Source organism: Lissotriton helveticus, chromosome 2_1 (assembly GCF_964261635.1).
Source record: "Lissotriton helveticus chromosome 2_1, aLisHel1.1, whole genome shotgun sequence".
NCBI classification, from domain to species: domain Eukaryota; kingdom Metazoa; phylum Chordata; class Amphibia; order Caudata; family Salamandridae; genus Lissotriton; species Lissotriton helveticus.
Window position 1 is genome coordinate 646,935,973 of NC_136059.1, and position 21,596 is coordinate 646,957,568.

Here is a 21,596-nt window from a genome sequence, read left to right on the forward strand (position 1 = left end):
AAGCACTGGAATTCTGGCATAAGGGAGGCGGTTAACAGTAATCAAAGGTTTAGGTAAGTAGGAGTTGCATAGGTCAATAAGGTTAGAAGAGGAGAGGTAGCTCACAGTACGGAGTGGCCTGTGTGTACGACTGTAAAGGGGTGTAGTTCGCCATTGTTTGTGTTAGTAGATGTTGCGGAAGCAAGAAGAAAAGGAATCAGTGTGATTGGAGAAGGTCCTGGAGTTGAGGGCGTTGTAATCCTCTCTGAGTCATGTAAGTTCAGTCATCATGGTTGAGAGATTGCATTCTATGTTGGTTAGCGTCTGTACTATAAGATTGAGGGGGAAATCAGTAGCAAAGTTGGGGGTAGGTATGAGGTGGGTTCCATGTTGACAGGGGGGTGAGGCCGGGGGAGGGAGTCTGGACATTGTTCCGGCTGTTGGACAAAGTATTCTGCGTAGAGAAGGACGGGTCATTCATAATCAGGCAATGTGTAAGGAGAGGATCAGAGAGAGTGAGGGATAAGCCACTTTGGGTTGAAGGGGAAGTATGCTATTATTAGAGGGAGAGAGAGATTGGTGCAGGGGAGTGTACCGTAGTATATCCTAGCTGTGGGGGCAGGGAAGTGGGGTTAGAGGGAGAGAGAGGAAAGATAATAGGTGCTGGAGGGGATTGGTCGTTAAAGAGAGTATGAATTGGCATGACAGTGCATGCGGTTGTGATGTGTAGGGGAGGGAGGGCCTTAAACGGGGGTGGAGGGGTGACATATAGGCGTTGGGCAGTTGTGTTGAAGAAGAGTTAGGAACTAGTTGAGAGAGTTAGTAGGACAAGGAACTAAAATGGTTATCAAAAATGTTGAGGTGGTATTCAAAGGCTTGAATGGGGTTATTACCAGTTTTAAATATGGAAATGTCAATTTCACCGAGAAAGGCTGGGGATGGGGTTGTAGACAAATTTAATCCATATGGAATTTTGCTTGATTTAGTAATTGTAAGGTGGAGAAGGAAATTATTTTTGCATTTGGAGGGGAGCTTGGAGTAGAAAATGAAGTTTGTTTTCCTAGGGGAGGCGAGGCTGTGGTAGGTATCCGCTATTAATGTTTCATGGTGACGAATCAGTATTTTATATTTAAAGTTTTTCTTGGCGTTTTTGGAAAGATTAGACGAGTATAAGATGTTCCATGAGTTGGGGCCATGTCTGGAGAGAGCAGTGTCAGGGGGGGTGGGGAGGGGATTAGGGGGACATGTTCGGTCGCACAATGAGACTGGGGGGGAAAGAAAGAGGAGGAAGCATAAAAATAAAAGAAGGAAAGGGGGTAATGAGTTAATATAATAAACAGTAAGGAGTATAGGAGGTTAAGGGGGATGAACTTCACAAGGGCATATATACTCTAAGGAGAACTCTTACAGTAATTGGTTTATAGTCTCAGCTTTGCCGTGAAGTTTGATATTGAACTTAAGCGTGTTTAACAGCAAGATTAACATTGGTGCTCCCCATGTCGGCATTAGTGATTGATGCAGAGCATCCTTTCTTCCAGCTGGGGGACTTCTGAGGGGCCTCGGAGGGCAGTAGCCAGTCCAAGGATCTGTAACATGGCCTTGTGAGTCTGATTTCATCTCCAGACCAGTCAGGAGGATGAGCGTCCCTGAGGAAAGAAAGATCAACCTCCTCAGGAGGTCTGGCGATGAGCGGGAACAAGTACAGTCTTGGACCTCGGCATTGGCTATAGGCGGAGACCGTTAGCTGTAGACTAAAGAAGACAATGACCAGCTGTACCTTTGCCTCCAGAGATGCAGGGGGGCTCAAAATATAAAAAATTCCAGGGAAGGGCTCCTACTTGGCGGACATCTGTACAATCAAGGGGACTGTTTTAGACCACGGCGCAACCTCGTGAGATTTTCTCCCTTTGAAGTGTTTACTTGTCTAACACGTATGCCGTAGTATCTGTTCTTGTCCCCCGAAAACCATCACAACCAACATAGAGAAAAGAACAACTAAACTCGCCACCTTCCCACCCCCGCTGTCTCCCTGCAACACTAAACCACATTAATTTAGATCAGCTCTGTAAAGGAGAGGTCTGTTGCCCACGTCCTACAATCAGTCACAACCCAAGCATTTAATAAAAATGAAAGACAGGAGAGAAAAACAGTGTTAAGGAAATGCTCATAGTTCAATCAGTAGATGCCTAGGGTGCTGTATGTGTCAATCACTCTGGCCTACGATTGCCTTCTCAAGGGCCTTGACACCTTGAATCAAGGATATTGTTCGGGACATTTGACCCCTGGCTGTCAGTGCCTTGCTCCAAGACTTATCGCTTCTGTGAGTAGTTGAGGCCCCTCAGAGTCTGAGGATGGTGCCTCCTCCCCCAATGAGGAGGTCCTCAATACTTAGAACCCCTTGTTTTTTGGGGAATCTTCCTTCTGTCCACCTCAGTGTCAGATGACACTCCGGATCTGCGGACTGGCAACTTTATTGGGTATGGAGACCCTTTGTCACTGTGTTGTTGCGCGACTCTTCCTCCACCACGTCGACTGCTGGTCTTTGAGCTTTGCACCCTTTTCCCGAGGTGATTTCAGTCTCGTCCATTCTCCTTCTCACAGTGTTGATTGAAGGCACTGATTCAGCCTAGCTATGCCTCCTCCAATGTATTGCAATTGTAGGGCTTTCAATTTTGTCTTCACTAAGTCGAAGGTGCGGCCATAATGTTGTACTTTCCGAGTGTATTCAGAGAATACCGTGATTTTTTGTCATACTTGATTTCTCCTTTGTTGCGTACTTCTCGGAGGATCCTGTCATAATCCAGGAAATTGAGGAATCTCGCTGTTATGGGTCGAGGTGAAGCTCCTGGGAGTGGCCTGCCACCCAAGGCTTGTTTGCCCTTTTTTTCCACAAAACAGGCGAATAATTGATCAGAAGGGAGAGTGTCTTTCAGACATTTTGTCAAGAACGTACCCATATTGGCACCCTCAACCCCCTCTGGAAAGCCAACAAAGCGAATAGTATTTCTTCTTGCACTATTTTAAGCTTTTAAAGGTGCCACTCCACGTCCTTGTTAGGGGCCCTAAGGCCCCCCCTAGACCTTTTTTAAGGTATTAGACAATGTTCTCCACCTCAGAGAGCCTGTTCCCTGCCACAGTCACCCTCTCAGAGATATTACATAAGTCTTGGTGCAAAAGGGAGACCACTGAGCGTACCTAATCTGATAGCCCTGTCGCTTTATGCATGAAGATAGAGACAGCGTTTGTACATAGTGCGAAAGAGACCTTGTTCATGATGGTCAGGGCATTGTGATAATGTTGCGCGGAACTAGATGTGTAAACAAGTTTAGATTCAGAGAAACTAATCCAACATTGTCCCGCACGCAATATGTGCAAAAGGTTACTGCTGTAAAATAGGACAAAGTAAGAAATGAGCTGCTTCGCTCCATGGGGCTAACCCAGAAACATAGCACTATCTTCCACTCCATCAATTAATGGGATGACTGGATCGCCTGTAGTAGATACTGTTATCAGGCATAGTATGCAGTTGCGTCTCTGGATCCTTCGAGGGAGTCACAACCTTGGTATAGCCATCTATTCCTGTCTAAGGTGTTTGGAGTCTTTGTCTATGGCCAACACTCTGGCTGCCTTATAGACTTACCAGTGATATAAGAAGGCCCGCTGAGAGTCAACAAGCTGGTATCTGAGGGTGGGGTTTAATACCCAAGACACACTCCCCATTCATCCACTGCACCAGCCACGTCCAAGAAGAGAGGCACCACAAGTCTTGGCTTTGCGAAGAAAGGATGTACCTCTCATCAGCTATCCTTGCTTTTAAACATTTTTTTTTTACCATATTCCCTTATTGGTATAAATAAATGTTTTTACGTTTCCCCTTTAAGAAGTAAAAACTAATGGGGGCGTGGCTTGGACGGCAGTGAGAATGGCCGCCTAATCTGTCTCCGCTCCACACAGGGACAGAATCGGATCCTATTGCAGTGCGACCCAGAGCCCGAGCGCCACTCAGATCAATGACATCTGCAACCGCTTGATTTGGTGCGCGGGGAAATGTGATTTGCGACCCCGTTACGGACAATGAAAGGAGTTTTATAGCCGATCGGGCTGACCGTCCGGGGACCCGATAACCAGCCGCCATCTTGTGATCGCGATCCCCGCTCCTGACTCGAAGGTGCTCGCTAATCCCAGATAGAGTGCGTTTTTCTACAACGGAGGGGAGTGCTTGAATTACCCACTCTCAGGGCAGCGCGCGGATGGCCCCGATGACTTGACACGGCAACGGGAGGCAAAATTAACCTGTCTCGCGCCACTGTTGCCTGACTACAAAATGGCGTCCTGATAAGACCCTGCAATGAACGCAGCCTGCCTCCTCGCCATGCTATCCTGTTCGAGGCTTCTCGGGACTGTCTAAATGTCCCCATACTGAGCTATGTCTACCGTGCCTTCTAACATCCCCCAACACACACGTTAAAAGGAGCTCCCAGACCATCGCCCAGCACGTCGCGCCTGACCTCAAGATGGCAGACCTACACACATTTTAAGACGGCGTTTTTTTCATTTGACAAGTCACTTCAGCGTTCAGCCACCACAAAAATCGGCCAGTTTTAGCCCATAACTGCTCCTCAGCCCCAATATCGCCAGCAGTAGGTACACTATCCAGCAACTGATGGGAAAGCACACTGAGCCCATACTATAACAACTGCAGCCGGCCGTCCAACAATTTAAAGGAACATCGCTCCAGCACCATTGCATCAGTGATCAGCCATCATAAAAACGGCCAGCTCTAGCCCATAACTGCTCTTCAGCCCTAATAACGCCCAGCAGTAGATACAGACGACACCAGTCAACGCCGTCCAGCAACTGAGAGAAGGACACACTGAGCCCACACTATAACAACTACAACTAGCCTACTGAGCAGTGTTACTAGCGCCCCAATACAAACTAGGATCTCATGAACACTGTGGGCCAAGAAAAGCAATACTGCCAGAGGTGCACTCCCTGCCAGTGAACCCACAAGTCTGACTCTGATTCTGCAGTCGGCCGTGGTTCAACCACTATCGATCCACCTTCCTACTGATTAGACACCAAGTAATTACCGAAAATGGCGGACAGGGACTCCAAAAACACTAAGAAGGTACCACCAGAAACATCCGTCTCAGACTCACCTATCAAAAACAGGGGTGACGTTGCTAGCACACTAGACATGATTTTGAGGAAGCTGGCGGACGTGCATGAGCTAGCCAAATCGACGAAATGCAACACCGACGCGATGCAGCTTGAACTAACCGCGATCAGGGCAGACATGAACTCCTTATCTCTACGCCAAGACGAAGCAGAGCAAAGAATTAGCGATATCGAAGACAAGTCCACGACGGGCGCTAAAATTACGCAGCATCTCCAAACAACCACCAACGACCTCAGACGCCAAACCTCAGAATTGGAAGATCGCAACAGAAGAGGAAATGTGTGAATCTTCGGGATCCCAGAACATACAGAAAAGGACGCTGACTCTTGCATAGCCTTTCTGGAAGCGTGGATTCCCTCTGTTACGGGGATACAGTTCAAGCACGGATTGGAGCTAGACAGAGCCCACAGAGTGCCGACCTTCCCACACCGCACATTGAGAGGCCCTCGACCTCTCATATGCAAACCACTGAGGTTCCAGCACGCGGAAGCCATTCTAAGGTATGCTAGAACAAACCACAACATCAGCTGGGAAGGTAACAGAATCACATTTACCCAGGATTATTCAAGGGAAACGGTGGAAATACGGAAAGGCTTCCTTTTACTCCGAGAGAAATTACCGGCGAAAGATATTCAGTTCTCTTTTGCGGGCCCAGCGAAATTTAAGATCTCAGACCATGGCCGCTCCCTTATATTCACCAATCCGCACGACTTAGCATGCTACCTAAGCGACAAACCTCACCAAGAAATGGACACGTTTGGGGGTCAATCCAATAAAAGAAAAACAGATGCCCAAGAAAAAGGCAGTTAGGACTATCTCTAGCCCTCGTCTTCAATGATCTTATTGACAGGTACGTCCAAATGTTGAATTGTGAAAATTGAATACAGGCAGCCAGCCACTCCAGCTTTAACGGCCTTTAACGGCATGCCCTAGACTCTCATTGTCTTCCATAGACGAAACTTAACCTCACTGATCGAACTCTGTAATCTGTATATATGGTCTTCTGTACGTGCAGTGCTTAACTGAGTTGCGCCCCACATTAGCAATCATTAACTATCACTAGCTATAAGTGTCTAGAGTTCTTATGACCATCAGCTACTACGGATAGCCTGTTGACATTCTGCTGTGGGACTAAACAAGCGACATACGATATATTGTCTACATACAGTCATATAGAGACAGGTATGTCTGAACGCAGTGATATGAAGGATGAATTCAGATGGTCTGCTACTCCAGCCTTACGACCAGTCCTAGCCTCCCAGTGCCCTCCACAGCCTGAACTTTACCTCAGTGATCGGAATCTTAATTTGGGTTGAGACATCCCGGTGTCAAGCCCTCACCTAACTTAGCCTGTCTTTCTCTTAGTTATAAGATGTAAGTCTACTGATATGCTCCATGTATGGGAGGGCTCCAGCACTACACTGCACTACTTACAGTGCTCAACTGTCTTGTGCCTGTTAACACTATGGCTGCCCATAAGTCGATGAGAGTTTTAATGTACGTTAACTATCACCGATAACCTGATGTGAGCCGATTGTAATACGAGGTTGATTTACCAGGTAGTTGCTTTACTTACCTTTAAGCAAGCGACACACGCTCTATTGTTTACACTTAGCCTTACGTTCTAATGTTTGAGTACAAAAGACTCTACCTTCCACAAGCCCCCTGAATGCCTAATGGTACCTATTCATAACCGAAACTGTTAGCAATAATTCTAGCTATCATATGCAAAAAAAAGAGGGGGTCTCTAAGTAAGAAGTTCTCGGGTTACTTTGTAATTTTCTTCAAATAAGGCGTTACTTCAGACATCCTTCGGAGAGCCCGAAGTGCTAAGTCAAATGGTTAAATGATATAAGTTGAATGTACTTTCGTTTCTTTATCTCTTAATGTTATCAGAACTTTACCAAGATGTTTGAACACAAAACATATCAGAAGGATATCGCACTATGGGTCATCTATCATCTTTATTACATATGTCCCTGTGCGGGCGCCGACAGCACTGCTGTCGCAGCTCTTCAGTTCGAGTTTTGGGGAGGGGGGTTGGGGTGGGAGGGGAGAGGGGTGCAAGGGGGGTTGACTCAGTTGGGGGGGGCTCTAGGGTTGAAAAAACTGTTGTTCTCTGGTGTATCTCTGCTATGTACTACTCTTCGTCTATTCTTTACTCTTCTTTCTTCCCTTTCTTTATCTACTCGTACTTTCACTCCTTCTTCTTACTTACTAATTATTCTCTACCACCGCGATGTGTGCAACGCGTCCCAAGGCCTTACTAGGCTTGCAGCGCTATCTATTGGAGTTTCCATAGAACACGGACTACCTAGGTGTGCGGAAATCCACGTTACAGTAAGACCATATCCACACAAAATCTCGTGGCGGCCCATCACCGCAATAATCCGAACAAATATTTATGGCTTCAGATAAGAACTTAGCAGCCTCTCTACATATTGTTTCGCTAAACGTTAAGGGGCTTAATCACCCAGTAAAGCGCAAAAAAATCTTAAATTACTTATCCAAAACTAAAGGAGACATAATTCTCATGCAAGAAACCAAATTATCCCAGATTGATGCTGATAATCTTAAACAAAACTGGATCTCACTGACACTTTGCTCCCCCGCGAATCAAAAGAAAAGAGGGGTGATCACCCTGGTTGCTAAAAAGGCAAACTTATCCCTGATATCACACTCGGTAGACTCCGAGGGTAGACTGAGTATTGCACACCTTCAAAGAGACGAGGACCATATCTATGTGGCAAAAATGTACGGCCCTAATACAGACATGCCTGAATTTTGGGAGTATGTGTCGAAAGAACTTGAAAATATTCCACAAGATGAACTACTAGTGGTCGTGGGAGATCTTAACCTACCATTAGATCCCTTGTTAGACAGGCAATCCAAAAGTACATACCACGCGCCCACGCGGCATTGAAACGAATGTGTGCCAAATTCCACCTACATGGCTCATGGCGCCTCCAACACCCAGATGGCCGTGACTATACTTTCTACTCCCCTCCTCACAATTCTTATTCAAGAATTGATTACCTTCTGATATCCGACTCTCATACACACCTCATTGACGAAACTGATATAGCCCCCATATTGGTGTCGGACCATGCAGGTATCCATATGAAATTGGCAGGCTCCCATTCTCTTATCCCCCCAGACGATGGAGATTCAACGATGAGATACTTTCAGTGCCAGAGAACAAGTTAAGCATAGAACAATGCATACAAGAATATTTCCAGATAAACTCACAACCAGAAACAGACCCCACCTTAGTATGGGACGCGTTCAAGGCCACATTAAGAGGTAAGCTGATAGGTATCAGGGCCCGTATGAATAAAGAATTAAACTCCGAACTGGACTCTCTAGAGAAAACAATCAAGCAACTAGAGTTGCAACACTCCCGTGATCTGAACAATAAAGTTACCATCGACCAATTGACGACCCTGAAATATAAATACAACGCCATCCTTAGTAAAAGAGCAGGAGTATGGATTAACAAATTCAAGGCATTAAGACTTTGTGAGGGTAACAAAGCAGGGAAACTCCTTGCTTCATATCTTAAACACAAAAGGAAGCAATTCCATATAACATTGTTTAGAGACCAATCCAATAATACCAAAACCAAACAGAAAGACATTATCCACACATCAGTCCTTTTATGAGGAGCTCTATAAAAATAATAACCAATTCAACATGGAAGAATGTAACAAATATCTAAACTCAATCCGACTCCCACGGTTATCCGAACCTGACAAAAACAGACTAGGGGCCCCACTGACTATAGCAGAAATCTCTTCCGCAGTCAAAACACTAAAGAACAATAAAGCTCCGGGGCCTGACGGCTTCACGGCCAACTTTTATAAAACTTTTGAAGAACAACTTAACCCAAGACTCCTTAAACTGTTCCATTCATTTCCACTGTCAAACAGAATTACCCCCACGATGAGTGAAGCGACAATAATAGTGATCCCCAAAGATGGGAAAGACCCCCTACTTCCTAAGAATTATAGGCCGATATCCCTCATAAATTTGGACTGCAAGATTTACGCGAAGGCTCTAGCATGCAGACTAAACAAAGTTTTACCCGCCCTAATAAATAACTCACAGGTGGGGTTCCTGAAACATCTCCTTTCTAACGACAATACGAGACTCCTATGCCATGTACTGGAGAAATCGAAAATCTCAAATGCCCCCGCTGTAGCAATCACCCTGGACGCGGAGAAGGCGTTTGATAGAGTGTCGTGGCTCTTCCTCCGCCAATGCATGCACATATTCAACATGGGTGAGACTTTTATTAATATGGTCATGTCATTGTACGCCTCCCCTTCGGCTAGAATTGCCATCAACAGTTCGTTATCAGAACCATTCCTTCTCGAACAAGGAACTAGACAGGGTTGCCCATTATCTCCCTCTCTATTCCTTCTGGCAATGGAACCTCTCCTCCGCGACATACAACAGAACGCAGATGTTAGTGGCATCAACTTCGGGGATAAAACTGTAAAACTTGCTGCTTACGCAGACGATATTCTGATAGTCACTGAAAACCCTGATACCTCTATAGCCGCACTGATGGATTCTATAGAATCATACATTCAGGCTACAAACTGAATCGGGATAAATCTGAAGTTAAACCCCTCAACATATTCACTAATAAAGAATCTTTAGGTTTATCAGGTCAAGTCTGGCAAAACAAATACATCAAATACCTGGGTATAGAATTTGGAAGCTCCATCATAGAAACCCTACTACATAATGAGAAACTCACTCTCGAAAAAATAAAAACTCAACTAGACGGATGGTCACCCCGCAACATCACTTGGTGGGGTAGGCTGGAGACCATCAAGATGATGATTACACCGCTGGTAAACTACCTAATTACCATGCTCCCCTTAATGCTGTCCCAAGAATTTCATAATAAATTAGATAAAACTATTAACAATTTCATCTGGAAAGGGAAAAAAGCACGTATCAGCCTGCAAAAATTGAAACTAGATAAATCCATGGGCGGAGTCAACCTCCCTGACTTTAAAAGATATCAAATTGCCTTTTTAGCGAAACAAGGATCCTATTGGCTGTCCCCCCCCCCAATGGACTACTCGCCGGAGTGGTTAGATGTCGAAAAAGCGCTTCTGGAAGGCATGCCTCCCATCTCGATCCTTTCAATGAAAGCGAATCACATTCCATGTTCTAAACCCATATTTACCAACACCAAAATAGCCCTACTCAGAGTAGATAAACTGTTAGACTCAACGATAAGAAAATCTGGGTGGGAAGCGATCTGGAAAAACTCCTCAATCACCTACAAAGGTAAACCACTATTCAACCCAACCTGGATCAAGAAGGGAATCTTCTTCCCCCACCAACTCTATGACAATGGCTACCCTCTACCCTTTATGAAAATCCAATCGAACTTTGGGATTGATAGTTCCGACTTCTACATATTCCTCAACGTTAAAATTGCCATTACAAAAGCGGGATTGACATCCAAACACCCAGCTCTTCCTTCACTCCTCTCCTCCCTAAATAAAATAGGCCACCAGGTCTCAAGGTCATACAAATTATTGAGCCCGCAATCACCAACATTGAATACCAAAACAATGCAGTTCTGGTCGTCAGTCGCCTCCTTCTCCATCTCAGAGCTGGAGTGGTCCACGGCGTGGAGATCTTGCACAAGCCATAAAATAAGCCCTACATTATCACAAGCCAAGTTCTGGCTCATGCATAAAGTCTTCTGGACACCGGCTCGCCTATATGCACATAAACTCAGCCCTGACGAATTCTGCTGGAACTGCAAGCGTGCAGAAGGGGATCTAGAACACCTCATACTCCAATGCGACTGTGTCTCACTGTTTTGGGATAGGGTATTTGACTTCGTCCACAAAGTATTTAATATCTCACCTGCCAAAGAACTCTCCTATCTTATTTTCGGATTTACTAAAGAGACCGAACTCCCAGAAATAGACAGGGCACTCCTTGACCTCCTCTTTACGGCAGCTGTGAAAGTCGTTCTAAACAACTGGAAAGACACCAAAAAGGCAAGCTATGCCTGCTGGCTAAACTGGGTGATTAACCTCCGAGGAGCTGATAATATCACTTTACGAAACACACCGGGGCGAACTTCACAAAGGAAACTTTGGAACTCACTAGATATCTACTTCAAAACCCACAAACCTCCGTGAATCATCATGCTCCCCATTTCTCCCTACAGCTCCCGGGGGGCCGCTCATACTTTCTCACAGCTTAAATAACCAGTCACTCGTAACCTGGACTGCTAAGCCGCATCGTGGTGGACCACCTAACATCTAACATCCAACATCTTACTTCTTACATCTAGCTTCTTACCTCTTACATCTCATCTCTAACCTTTATTCTCTCTTTCCATTTTCTCCTTCTTCCTCTTATCCACTCCGTTCCTTTCCTTTCCATCTCCAATTAATTTTTTTTGTAGCCCCTCAGGAACCCAGCCTAGGAAGGCTGCATGGTGGTTTGCCACATTGTCTTCAAGATCGTCCCGAATGACCACCACCATGGGACATAATGCATTTCTATGCTGAATGATGTGTAATTACAAGTATTGATTGTATGTACATTGCAATTTATGATTTGTATGATATATAACCCTGAAACGTCCAATAAAAACTTTTGAAACAGAAGAAGTAAAAACTAATACTATACAACTGGTGGTCCTAGGCGGTCCACACAAGGAGGCTATCTGAATGTTGTAAGAGTTATTGCAATGCCTTGTCTGACCGTCCTGACCTAGTCAGAACCGGTCGCTCCACCCGCTCCTGGTCGTCCTCTCTGTGCCAGACTGTGCCCCTGCCTCCATCGTGCCTGCTGCATTGCGTGGTTTCATATTTGTGCCAGCATCGTGCCCCTGTCTCCATCGTGCTGCCTGCTGCATCGCGTGGTATCGTATTTGTGCAGTGTGCTTTAATTCCGAGTAGTACTCTGTGCCAGACTGTGCCCCTGCCTCCATCATGCCTGCTGCATCGCGTGATTTCATATTTGTGCCAGCATCGTGCCCCTGTTCATCGTGCTGCCTGCTGCATCGCGTGATATCGTATTTGTGCATTGTGCTTTAATTCCGAGTAGTACCTGTGCCAGACTGTGCCCCAGATCTCGCCCGGCATTGTTATTGTTGGTGCCATTTGGTTGTCCCAGCCCGTCTCTCCTCCCCGCTCCCTGCCGCTGCACCCCCGCGGCCCCACCCCCGCTCCCTACAGCATTTCCAAACATTCCCCTCCCCACTCGCCACCCCGCTCCCGCCTCCCAGCTGCTCCTCCCTCCCACTGAACTTAAGATCAGAACCGAGCGGTGAAGAGCTGTGACCGTCCTGACTTAGTCAGAACTGGTCGCTCCACCCGCTCCTGGTCGTCCTCTCTGTGCCAGACTGTGCCCCTGCCTCCATCGTGCCTGCTGCATCGCGTGGTTTCATATTTGTGCCAGCATCGTGCCCCTGTCTCCATCGTGCTGCCTGCTGCATCGCGTGGTATCGTATTTGTGCATTGTGCTTTAATTCCGAGTAGTACTCTGTGCCAGACTGTGCCCCTGCCTCCATCGTGCCTGCTGCATCGCGTGATTTAATATTTGTGCTGAATGAAGGCTGATAGCCAGAAAACCGGTCCTTGGATGCTTGATTCCGGTCTGGGAAAGACATGGCTTGGTAGTTCGGACTGGACTGTTCCCATGAGGCACAGGGTCAGAGCTGATTTGCATATAGCCAGTGTCTAACCCAGGGTGGTGTGGAGTGCAAAAAAACGATGGATTTAGGCCCAGATCCTTGTACTGGAGTGAATGTATGACATTGTTCTACATTCTGTCCATCAACTGTGTTTTTTGCAATTTTCACCCCGAGTGGGCTGGGTATGCTCAGACGTGAGTCCTAGGCTCTCCACACCACTGGAGTCAAGCTATCCAGGCTGAATGAAGGCTGATAGCCAGAAACCGGACCTTGGATGCTTGATTCCGGTCTGGGAAAGACATGGCTTGGTAGTTCGGACTGGACTGTTCCCATGAGGCACAGGGTCAGAGCTGATTTGCATATAGCCAGTGTCTAACCCAGGGTGGTGTGGAGTGCAAAAAAACGATGGATTTAGGCCCAGATCCTTGTACTGGGGTGAATGTATGACATTGTTCTACATTCTGTCCATCAACTGTGTTTTTTGCAATTTTCACCCCGAGTGGGCTGGGTATGCTCAGACGTGAGTCCCAGGCTCTCCACACCACTGGAGTCAAGCTATCCAGGCTGAATGAAGGCTGATAGCCAGAAACCGGTCCTCGGATGCTTGATTCCGGTCTGGGAAAGACATGGCTTGGTAGTTCGGACTGGACTGTTCCCATGAGGCACAGGGTCAGAGCTGATTTGCATATAGCCAGTGTCTAACTCAGGGTGTTGTGGAGTGCAAAAAAACGATGGATTTAGGCCCAGATCCTTGTACTGGGGTGAATGTATGACATTGTTCTACATTCTGTCCATCAACTGTGTTTTTTTGCAATTTTCACCCCGAGTGGGCTGGGTATGCTCAGACGTGAGTCCCAGGCTCTCCACACCACTGGAGTCAAGCTATCCAGGCTGAATGAAGGCTGATAGCCAGAAACCGGTCCTTGGATGCTTGATTCCGGTCTGGGAAAGACATGGCTTGGTAGTTCGGACTGGACTGTTCCCATGAGGCACAGGGTCAGAGCTGATTTGCATATAGCCAGTGTCTAACCCAGGGTGGTGTGGAGTGCAAAAAAACGATGGATTTAGGCCCAGATCCTTGTACTGGGGTGAATGTATGACATTGTTCTACATTCTGTCCATCAACTGTGTTTTTTGCAATTTTCACCCCGAGTGGGCTGGGTATGCTCAGACGTGAGTCCCAGGCTCTCCACACCACTGGAGTCAAGCTATCCAGGCTGAATGAAGGCTGATAGCCAGAAACCGGTCCTTGGATGCTTGATTCCGGTCTGGGAAAGACATGGCTTGGTAGTTCGGACTGGACTGTTCCCATGAGGCACAGGGTCAGAGCTGATTTGCATATAGCCAGTGTCTAACCCAGGGTGGTGTGGAGTGCAAAAAAACCATCGATTTAGGCCCAGATCCTTGTACTGGGGTGAATGTATGACATTGTTCTACATTCTGTCCATCAACTGTGTTTTTTGCAATTTTCATATTTGTGCCAGCATCGTACCTGTCTCCATCGTGCTGCCTGCTGCATCGCGTGATATCGTATTTGTGCATTGTGCTTTATTTCCGAGTAGTACCTGTGCCAGACTGTGCCCCAGATCTCGCCCGGCATTGTTATTGATATTGTTGGTGCCATTTGGTTGTCCCAGCCCGTCTCTCCTCCACGCTCCCTGCCGCTGCACCCCCACCCCCGCTCCCTACAGCATTTCCAAACATTCCCGTCCCCACTCGCCACCCCGCTCCCGCCTCCCAGCTGCTCCTCCCTCCCACTGAACTTAAGATCAGACCCGAGCGGTGAAGAGCTGTGACCGTCCTAACCTAGTCAGAACAACGCTCCACCCGCTCCTGGTCGTCCTCTCTGTGCCAGACTGTGCCCCTGCCTCCATCGTGCCTGCTACATCGCGTGGTTTCATATTTGTGCCAGCATCGTGCCCCTGTCTCCATCGTGCTGCCTGCTGCATCGCGTGGTATCGTATTTGTGCATTGTGCTTTAATTCCGAGTAGTACTCTGTGCCAGACTGTGCCCCTGCCTCCATCGTGCCTGCTGCATCGCGTGATTTCATATTTGTGCCAGCATCGTACCCCTGCCTCCATCGTGCTGCCTGCTGCATCGCGTGATATCGTATTTGTGCATTGTGCTTTATTTCCGAGTAGTACCTGTGCCAGACTGTACCCCAGATCTCGCCCGGCATTGTTATTGTTGGTGCCATTTGGTTGTCCCAGCCCGTCTCTCCTCCCTGCTCCCTGCCGCTGCACCCCCGCGGCCCCACCCCCGCGGCCCCACCCCCGCTCCCTACAGCATTTCCAAACATTCCCCTCCCCACCCGCCATCCCGCTCCCGCCTCCCATCTACTCCTCCCTCGCTCCGCCCCCCTCCACTCTCCACTTATGGTAGAATGGCAACGCGCAGCGGGTGCGTCCCATGCGCGCCGAAGGCGCGCCAAAGGTAAGCCCGTCTACGCCCGTCCGCGCCCGGACCGTGCCCAGCGCCAGACCCCCTGGCCCCCGCAGAGGCCATCCCACCCGCCTAATGTACGACGCTGCCACCCTCACTGCGCTCAACACCGGCCGACTCCCCGACTGCAAGCTAGCCACCCCAGGACATACCCATGGACCCTTCACCTGCCAATCCTGCAAGTTCTCCTGCATCAAGTCCCACACCACACCCACAAACGCCAAACAGAGATCCGACAATAACCACCTGAAGTGCATCCTACTCAACACCCGCTCGGTCCACAGACACGCCATTGAACTATGGAACTTACTCGACACCACATCGCCGGACGTCGCCTTTCTTACGGAAACCTGGATGAACGCCTCATCAGCGCCCGACATCGCCATAGCCATCCCGGACGGTTACAAGATCATCCGAAGAGACCGCGTCAACCAAACATGAGGAGGAATCGCCATCGTCCACAAGAACACCATTCGCATCTCGACCAGCTCCGAAGACACCCTCATAGCCACTGAACACCTCCACTTCCAGATACACACCGACCCCAAGACCACACTCAGAGGCACCCTCATTTACAGACCCCCAGGACCCCGCACACAATTCAGTGAAGACATCGCTGACTTTATCAATCCACACGCCCTCCCCTCCGACGACTACATTCTCCTAGGGGACCTCAACTTCCACCTAGAGAATAACAACAACGACAACAACACCACCACCCTGCTGGACAACCTCGCCAATCTCGGACTCAAACAACTGGTGAGTACCCACACCCACTACGCCGGACACACGCTCGACCCAATCTTCTCCTCCAGCAAGCACATCTCCTTCAATCACGTCACAAGACTCCACTGGACAGATCACAGCTGCGTCCACTTCAGCTTCAAAAAGACCACGACCCACCACCACCCGCAACAAGTTCCCCGCAGAAACTGGAAAAAAGTTACCACCGACCAGCTCACCACATCTCTGAACCAAAACCTTCCCGCCATATCAACGGACCCAAATAAAGCAGCCATCAATCTCGCACAGTGGATCACCCACTGCGCTGACGAATTAGCACCCTTGAAAAACCATCACAACAAGCCTGGAAACAAAAAAGCCTCCTGTTTAGTCTACGAAGACCTCAAGAACTAAAAAAAAAAAACTGCCGCGCCCTCGAAAGTCTGGCGAAGACACCCAACCACAGATAACATGACCGCCCTCAAGGACGCCACCCGCAAACACCACCAACTGATCCGCTCCACCAAGAAATCAGCATTCAAGGATCGACTAGACAACAACGCACACAACAGCAAGGAACTCTTTAGCATTGTCAAGGAGCTTACCAATCCCAGCGCCGGCAACAACGACATCACTTCCTCTCAAGACCTCTGCGATTCTCTAGCCTCATTCTTCCACAGCAAGATCGCGGATATACATAACAGCTTTGGCGACCAGTCCACTCCCTCCACCACCGAACTGAAGCCCCCTCCACCACCCTTCGCGCCTGGACCCCGATTAGCACCGAAGACACCATCCGCTTGATGAACTCCATCCACTCCGGATCTCCAACCGACCCATGCCCCCACCACATCTTCAACAAGGCCGACTCCATCATCGCACCCCAACTCCGGAACATCATCAACTGCTCTCTCAACACAGCTACCTTCCCGGAAAGCTGGAAACACGCCGAACTCAGCGCCCTCCTGAAGAAACCTACTGCAGACCCCACCGAACTTAAAAACTACCGCCCCATCTCACTCCTCCCATTCCCGCCAAAGTCATAGAGAAGACCGTCAACAGTCAGCCCGCCGCCTTCCTCGAGTCTAACGGCTCCCTCGACTCCTCACAGTCCGGCTTCCGAGCCAACCACAGCACAGAGACCACCCTCATCGCAGCCACAGATGACATCCGGACACTACTCGATAACGGGGAAACAGTGGCCCTCATCCTCCTGGACCTCTCCGCAGCATTCGACACTGTCTGCCACCGCACCCTTGTGCAACGCCTCAGGGACGTCGGGATACAAGATAAGGCCTTGGATTGGATCATCTCGTTCCTCGCCGGAAAAACCCAAAGAGTCCGCCTCCCCCCTTTCAGATCAGAGGCCACCGAAGTCATCTGCGGCGTACCACAAGGATCATCGCTAAGCCCCACCCTCTTCAACGTCTACATGAGTCCCCTCGCATCTATCGCACGCCAACACAACCTCAATATCATCTCATACGCTGACGACACACAGCTGATCCTCTCCCTCACCAAAGACCCAAACACCGCCAAAACCAACTTACATGAAGGAATGAAAGACGTAGCCGAGTGGATGAAGAACAGCCGACTGAAACTGAATTCAGACAAGACGGAAGTCCTCATCCTAGGATCATCCCCCTCCGCATGGGACGACACATGGTGGCCACCGGCCCTAGGAAGCGCACCCAAACCAACGGACCATGCTCGCAACCTGGGATTCATTCTAGACTCCTCCCTCTCGATGACCAGACAGATCAACGCCGTCTCATCGTCATGCTTTAACATCCTACGTATGCTCCGAAAAATCTTCCGATGGATCCCAACCGAAACAAGGAAGACGTCACCCAAGCACTTGTCACAAGCCGACTGGACTACGGAAACACCCTCTACACCGGAACCACAGCCAAATTGCAGAAAATACTTCAACGCATTCAAAACGCCTCCGCTCGACTCATCCTAGACATACCCCGCCACAATCACATATCCGGCCACCTGAGAGACCTTCGCTGGCTCCCCGTCAACAAGAGAATCACGTTCCGTCTCCTCACTCAGGCACACAAGGCCCTCAACGACCTAGGACCCAAATACCTCAATACTCGCCTGACCTTTTACACCCCCACCCGCCAACTACGATCGTCCAACCAAGCCCTCGCCATGGGAGGAAGATCTTTCTCCTACCTAGCGGCCAAAACCTGGAACTCCCTCCCCACCCACCTCCGTCTTACACAGAACCACCTCTCCTTCAGAAAACAACTCAAAACTTGGCTGTTCGATAAGTAGCGATCCCCTCTCTCCCAAGCGCCTTGAGACCCTCTGGGTGAGTAGTGCGCTATACAAATTCTTGACTTGACTTACAAAAGCTTAAAATTTTGCCTATCTGGACTATAAACTTTTGTGAAAAGTTAAATTTCTTGTTTGAGTGACTGCTCCTGGAAGACTACTCTGTTGCATGTATCTTAGCATTTCTTTCCAGTGTTATTAACATACAGACAAACTATGCACCTATAAAAAGCTGTTGATACTTCTTTCATGCTGTAATTTTTATTATTGTCTTTATCATTTTAAAGAGATGAAATAATACTTCATTGTTTCTTAATTTAGGATTGGATGAAAAGTTTACAGACGTTTTGCAATTTACGGAAGACAGCTCAAGCAGCATCTAGCAAGCGTCTTCGTCAGGTAAAAAATTGTGCAGTATCCGTTTCTCTTTTCTTACTAGCTATTCCCTTTAATAGCAAATTATTTTTATTCTGTAAGCTTGGCACTAATCACATGAGCCTGGATAAAGTTTTGGTAAAATCCACTATAATAGTATTTCTTCGACTATTTAATCATGTAAGTACTCTTCTTGGATGGCATGGAGGAAAAAATTATTTAAATAAACCTGATGATTTCAAAAGCAGTTATTGGCCCTGTGAAAATGACAACTCAGCAGCCTCACATCAGGTTTGATGTATTTCTCCCAAAAATGCCACCTGATGAAAATGGCTGGAATCTCCAGGGGAACTACAGGTAGTGTGACAAATGACCCGGAGAATCGGGACAGGGATAACAGATTCACCCCCCAAGAATTCCTCCTACCTCAGCGTACCCTTAGGGTCCCACACATAGCTCGACCTCCCTAAAGTTACAAATATACTTGAATTTGCTAACTATACATGGGGGGGGTCCGAATTACCAGGTACAGGAAAGGCCACGCAGAAAGAAGCGAATACCTTCAAGTTTTTGGGCAACTTATGACTGCGATTCCGAATTTGCATCTACTCATTTTCTGTGTAGAACCTCCTCTGGACTGTGTAAGTGTGGGTGAAATGATTTGTAGAGCCTGAATTTGTACTGTGGTTGTGAAGCAAGCATTAATCGTATAAAGGTAATTCACATGAAATGCTTTGTAGGACATTTGGGTCTTGCTTCTTGCTACTTAAAATGTTGGCTATCAAAGTGTTGTCTTGCATTTTGGAGACAGTGGATCACCGCACAAGGTCCAATATCCTATATGGCAGTGTGACCATATCTGTGTAGTGGTATTCTATGACTCTGTGTAGTGATATTTTATATCTGGAATTTTTGTTACTGTGACATATTCTATAGAACCTGCTTCTCCTGGCTACTTGTACTCTGTATCCTTGTAATCTCAGGTTTTCTTGCTCCGTTTTCTATAATTTATATTATGTTTTTTGTGTTCTTAATCTGGCACTTCTTGACCGGGTGATTCTTTGCCAGAGTATCTGTGATTCTGTATTCCCTATTTCAATATTCCACAGGTAAATCTCTCAGCAAAATGTTGATGTACTGCATCATTAACCCTGCAACCTGTGGGCATGAGCTGTAGAACAAATATTGTGTTTGGAATTTACTTCACCGAAATGTGTAGTTAATCCGCATCTGTTGTACATTCACATGCTTGAATCTTTACCCGTCACTAGGCTGAGAGTCCCATAATTTTGAAATCTTAATATTAAACGTCATTCGCATGCTTGTAGGCAAACTATAGTGTTTCTGTATTAATACAATAATTCCCCTTATTGAAAACTTCCCAAACTTCAACCAATGAGGTAAATATGCTTCTAATTAAACACTCCACATATACTAGAGGCGCTATAGGTCGGATTTTGACACACTTGTGTGAGTAAGGATCGAGTCCAGATGGTGGGAAGAGGGACGGCTGCTTGTAAATTTGTGAAAGCTATCAATGCTGGAGAAATGTAATTACAGGGAAAAAAATAATTCTTCTCTAGCAGTAGCTCTCATAGAATCACATTCTTGGTTAAGATTGTTGTACAGTGCTATACATAACCGCTAGATGTAGGTGAGTAACTCACCTTTCTGAAATAAGCATCACAAGACTGCATGTCCAAGTACCAATTCTCTTGTAACATGTCACCTAGGAACTAATGCAGTGCTCGAAAAGGGCCCTCTGCTGTATGGTGCAACTGCTTCAGCAAAGGTCCTGGGAAGTTGCACTCTGACCTCCCTTTGAAAATATACTTGGCTTTGGCGTGTCAAAAGGTAATGAAAGCTGAGATCCATCTTGCAGTGCTCTATTTGGATAGTGGGTGCAGTTTTCCAGGTGTTCCAAAAGAAGAAAACAGCAAACCAAAGAAGTGTCTGATACCCTGAATTCCCTTTTTCTCTCAATATAGAATTTTAGACAACTGTAAACATTATTTGTTATCCAGTATTGGGGTATATTTCATGGATTCACATGCCTGAATCATTCCCTGTCGCCGAGGCCGGAATCCCACGGTATATAAAAAAGCAGTGCCAAAGGTAAATTATAGTAGTAGGCCTAGGATAAATGCCTGAGGCCTAAACTGTAGTAGCCTATCTACCTCATTATGCCAAAAGGACCAAAGATTTTGTCCCAACCAATCAACTTACAGCACCCTCTAGACCCCTCTCTGCAGAGCCAGTTACCCTCAGATTTTCACTGCACGTCGTGTGTGAAGGGAGTCTCCCTGAGCTCTGCTCATTTTCTTCAGCTTTTACTTCTTTTTGGATCAAAGAAAATAAGGTAATAGACTACGAAATATGTCTAACCTTTTCCTCAATAACTCTCACGTTCTGAGAGATGAGGCTATTATTGGAATCTTACGATTCCCTCATCTATGATTGCCTCAACTACGGATGGCATCACCTATGATTGTCTCATCTATGATGGTATTGTCTATGACTGTCGTCTATGACAGCCTCATCATCTATGTATGACCTCATTTACCAATGGCCTCATCCAACAATTACCTCGTCCATGAATGGCCTCATCCACAAATGGCCTCATCCACGGATGGCCATCATAGGACTGCCTCATCTATGATTCCCTCATCTACGGACGGCCTCACCTATGATTGCCTCCTCTATGATGGCATTGTCTATGACTGTCATCTACGACAGCCTCATCTATGATGGTTGTTCATGACGGTTATCTATGATGACGTTCCCGTCTGCAATAACCTCGCCTACATAACCATGTCTACGACATCAAAGTCTACGATGGCCTCATCTATGGCCGCATCCTGTACATAATTTAATGAAGCGGGCAGCAGCTAGATTTCAACTGCCAGTTACAGTCGAACAGACAG

The 21,596-nt window shown here is 47.3% G+C and overlaps 1 protein-coding gene across 2 annotated transcripts in view; it reads left to right on the forward strand.

The window, feature by feature from the left end:
- RASA1 (RAS p21 protein activator 1) overlaps positions 1 to 21,596 on the forward strand; it is a 1,157,575-nt gene that overhangs the window by 354,133 nt on the left and 781,846 nt on the right. For both annotated transcript variants that reach the window (XM_078675333.1, XM_078675334.1), the window contains exon 13: positions 18,619 to 18,696. In XM_078675333.1, the coding sequence (XP_078531459.1) occupies positions 18,619 to 18,696 (78 nt within the window). The remainder of the gene's footprint in view (positions 1 to 18,618; positions 18,697 to 21,596) is intronic.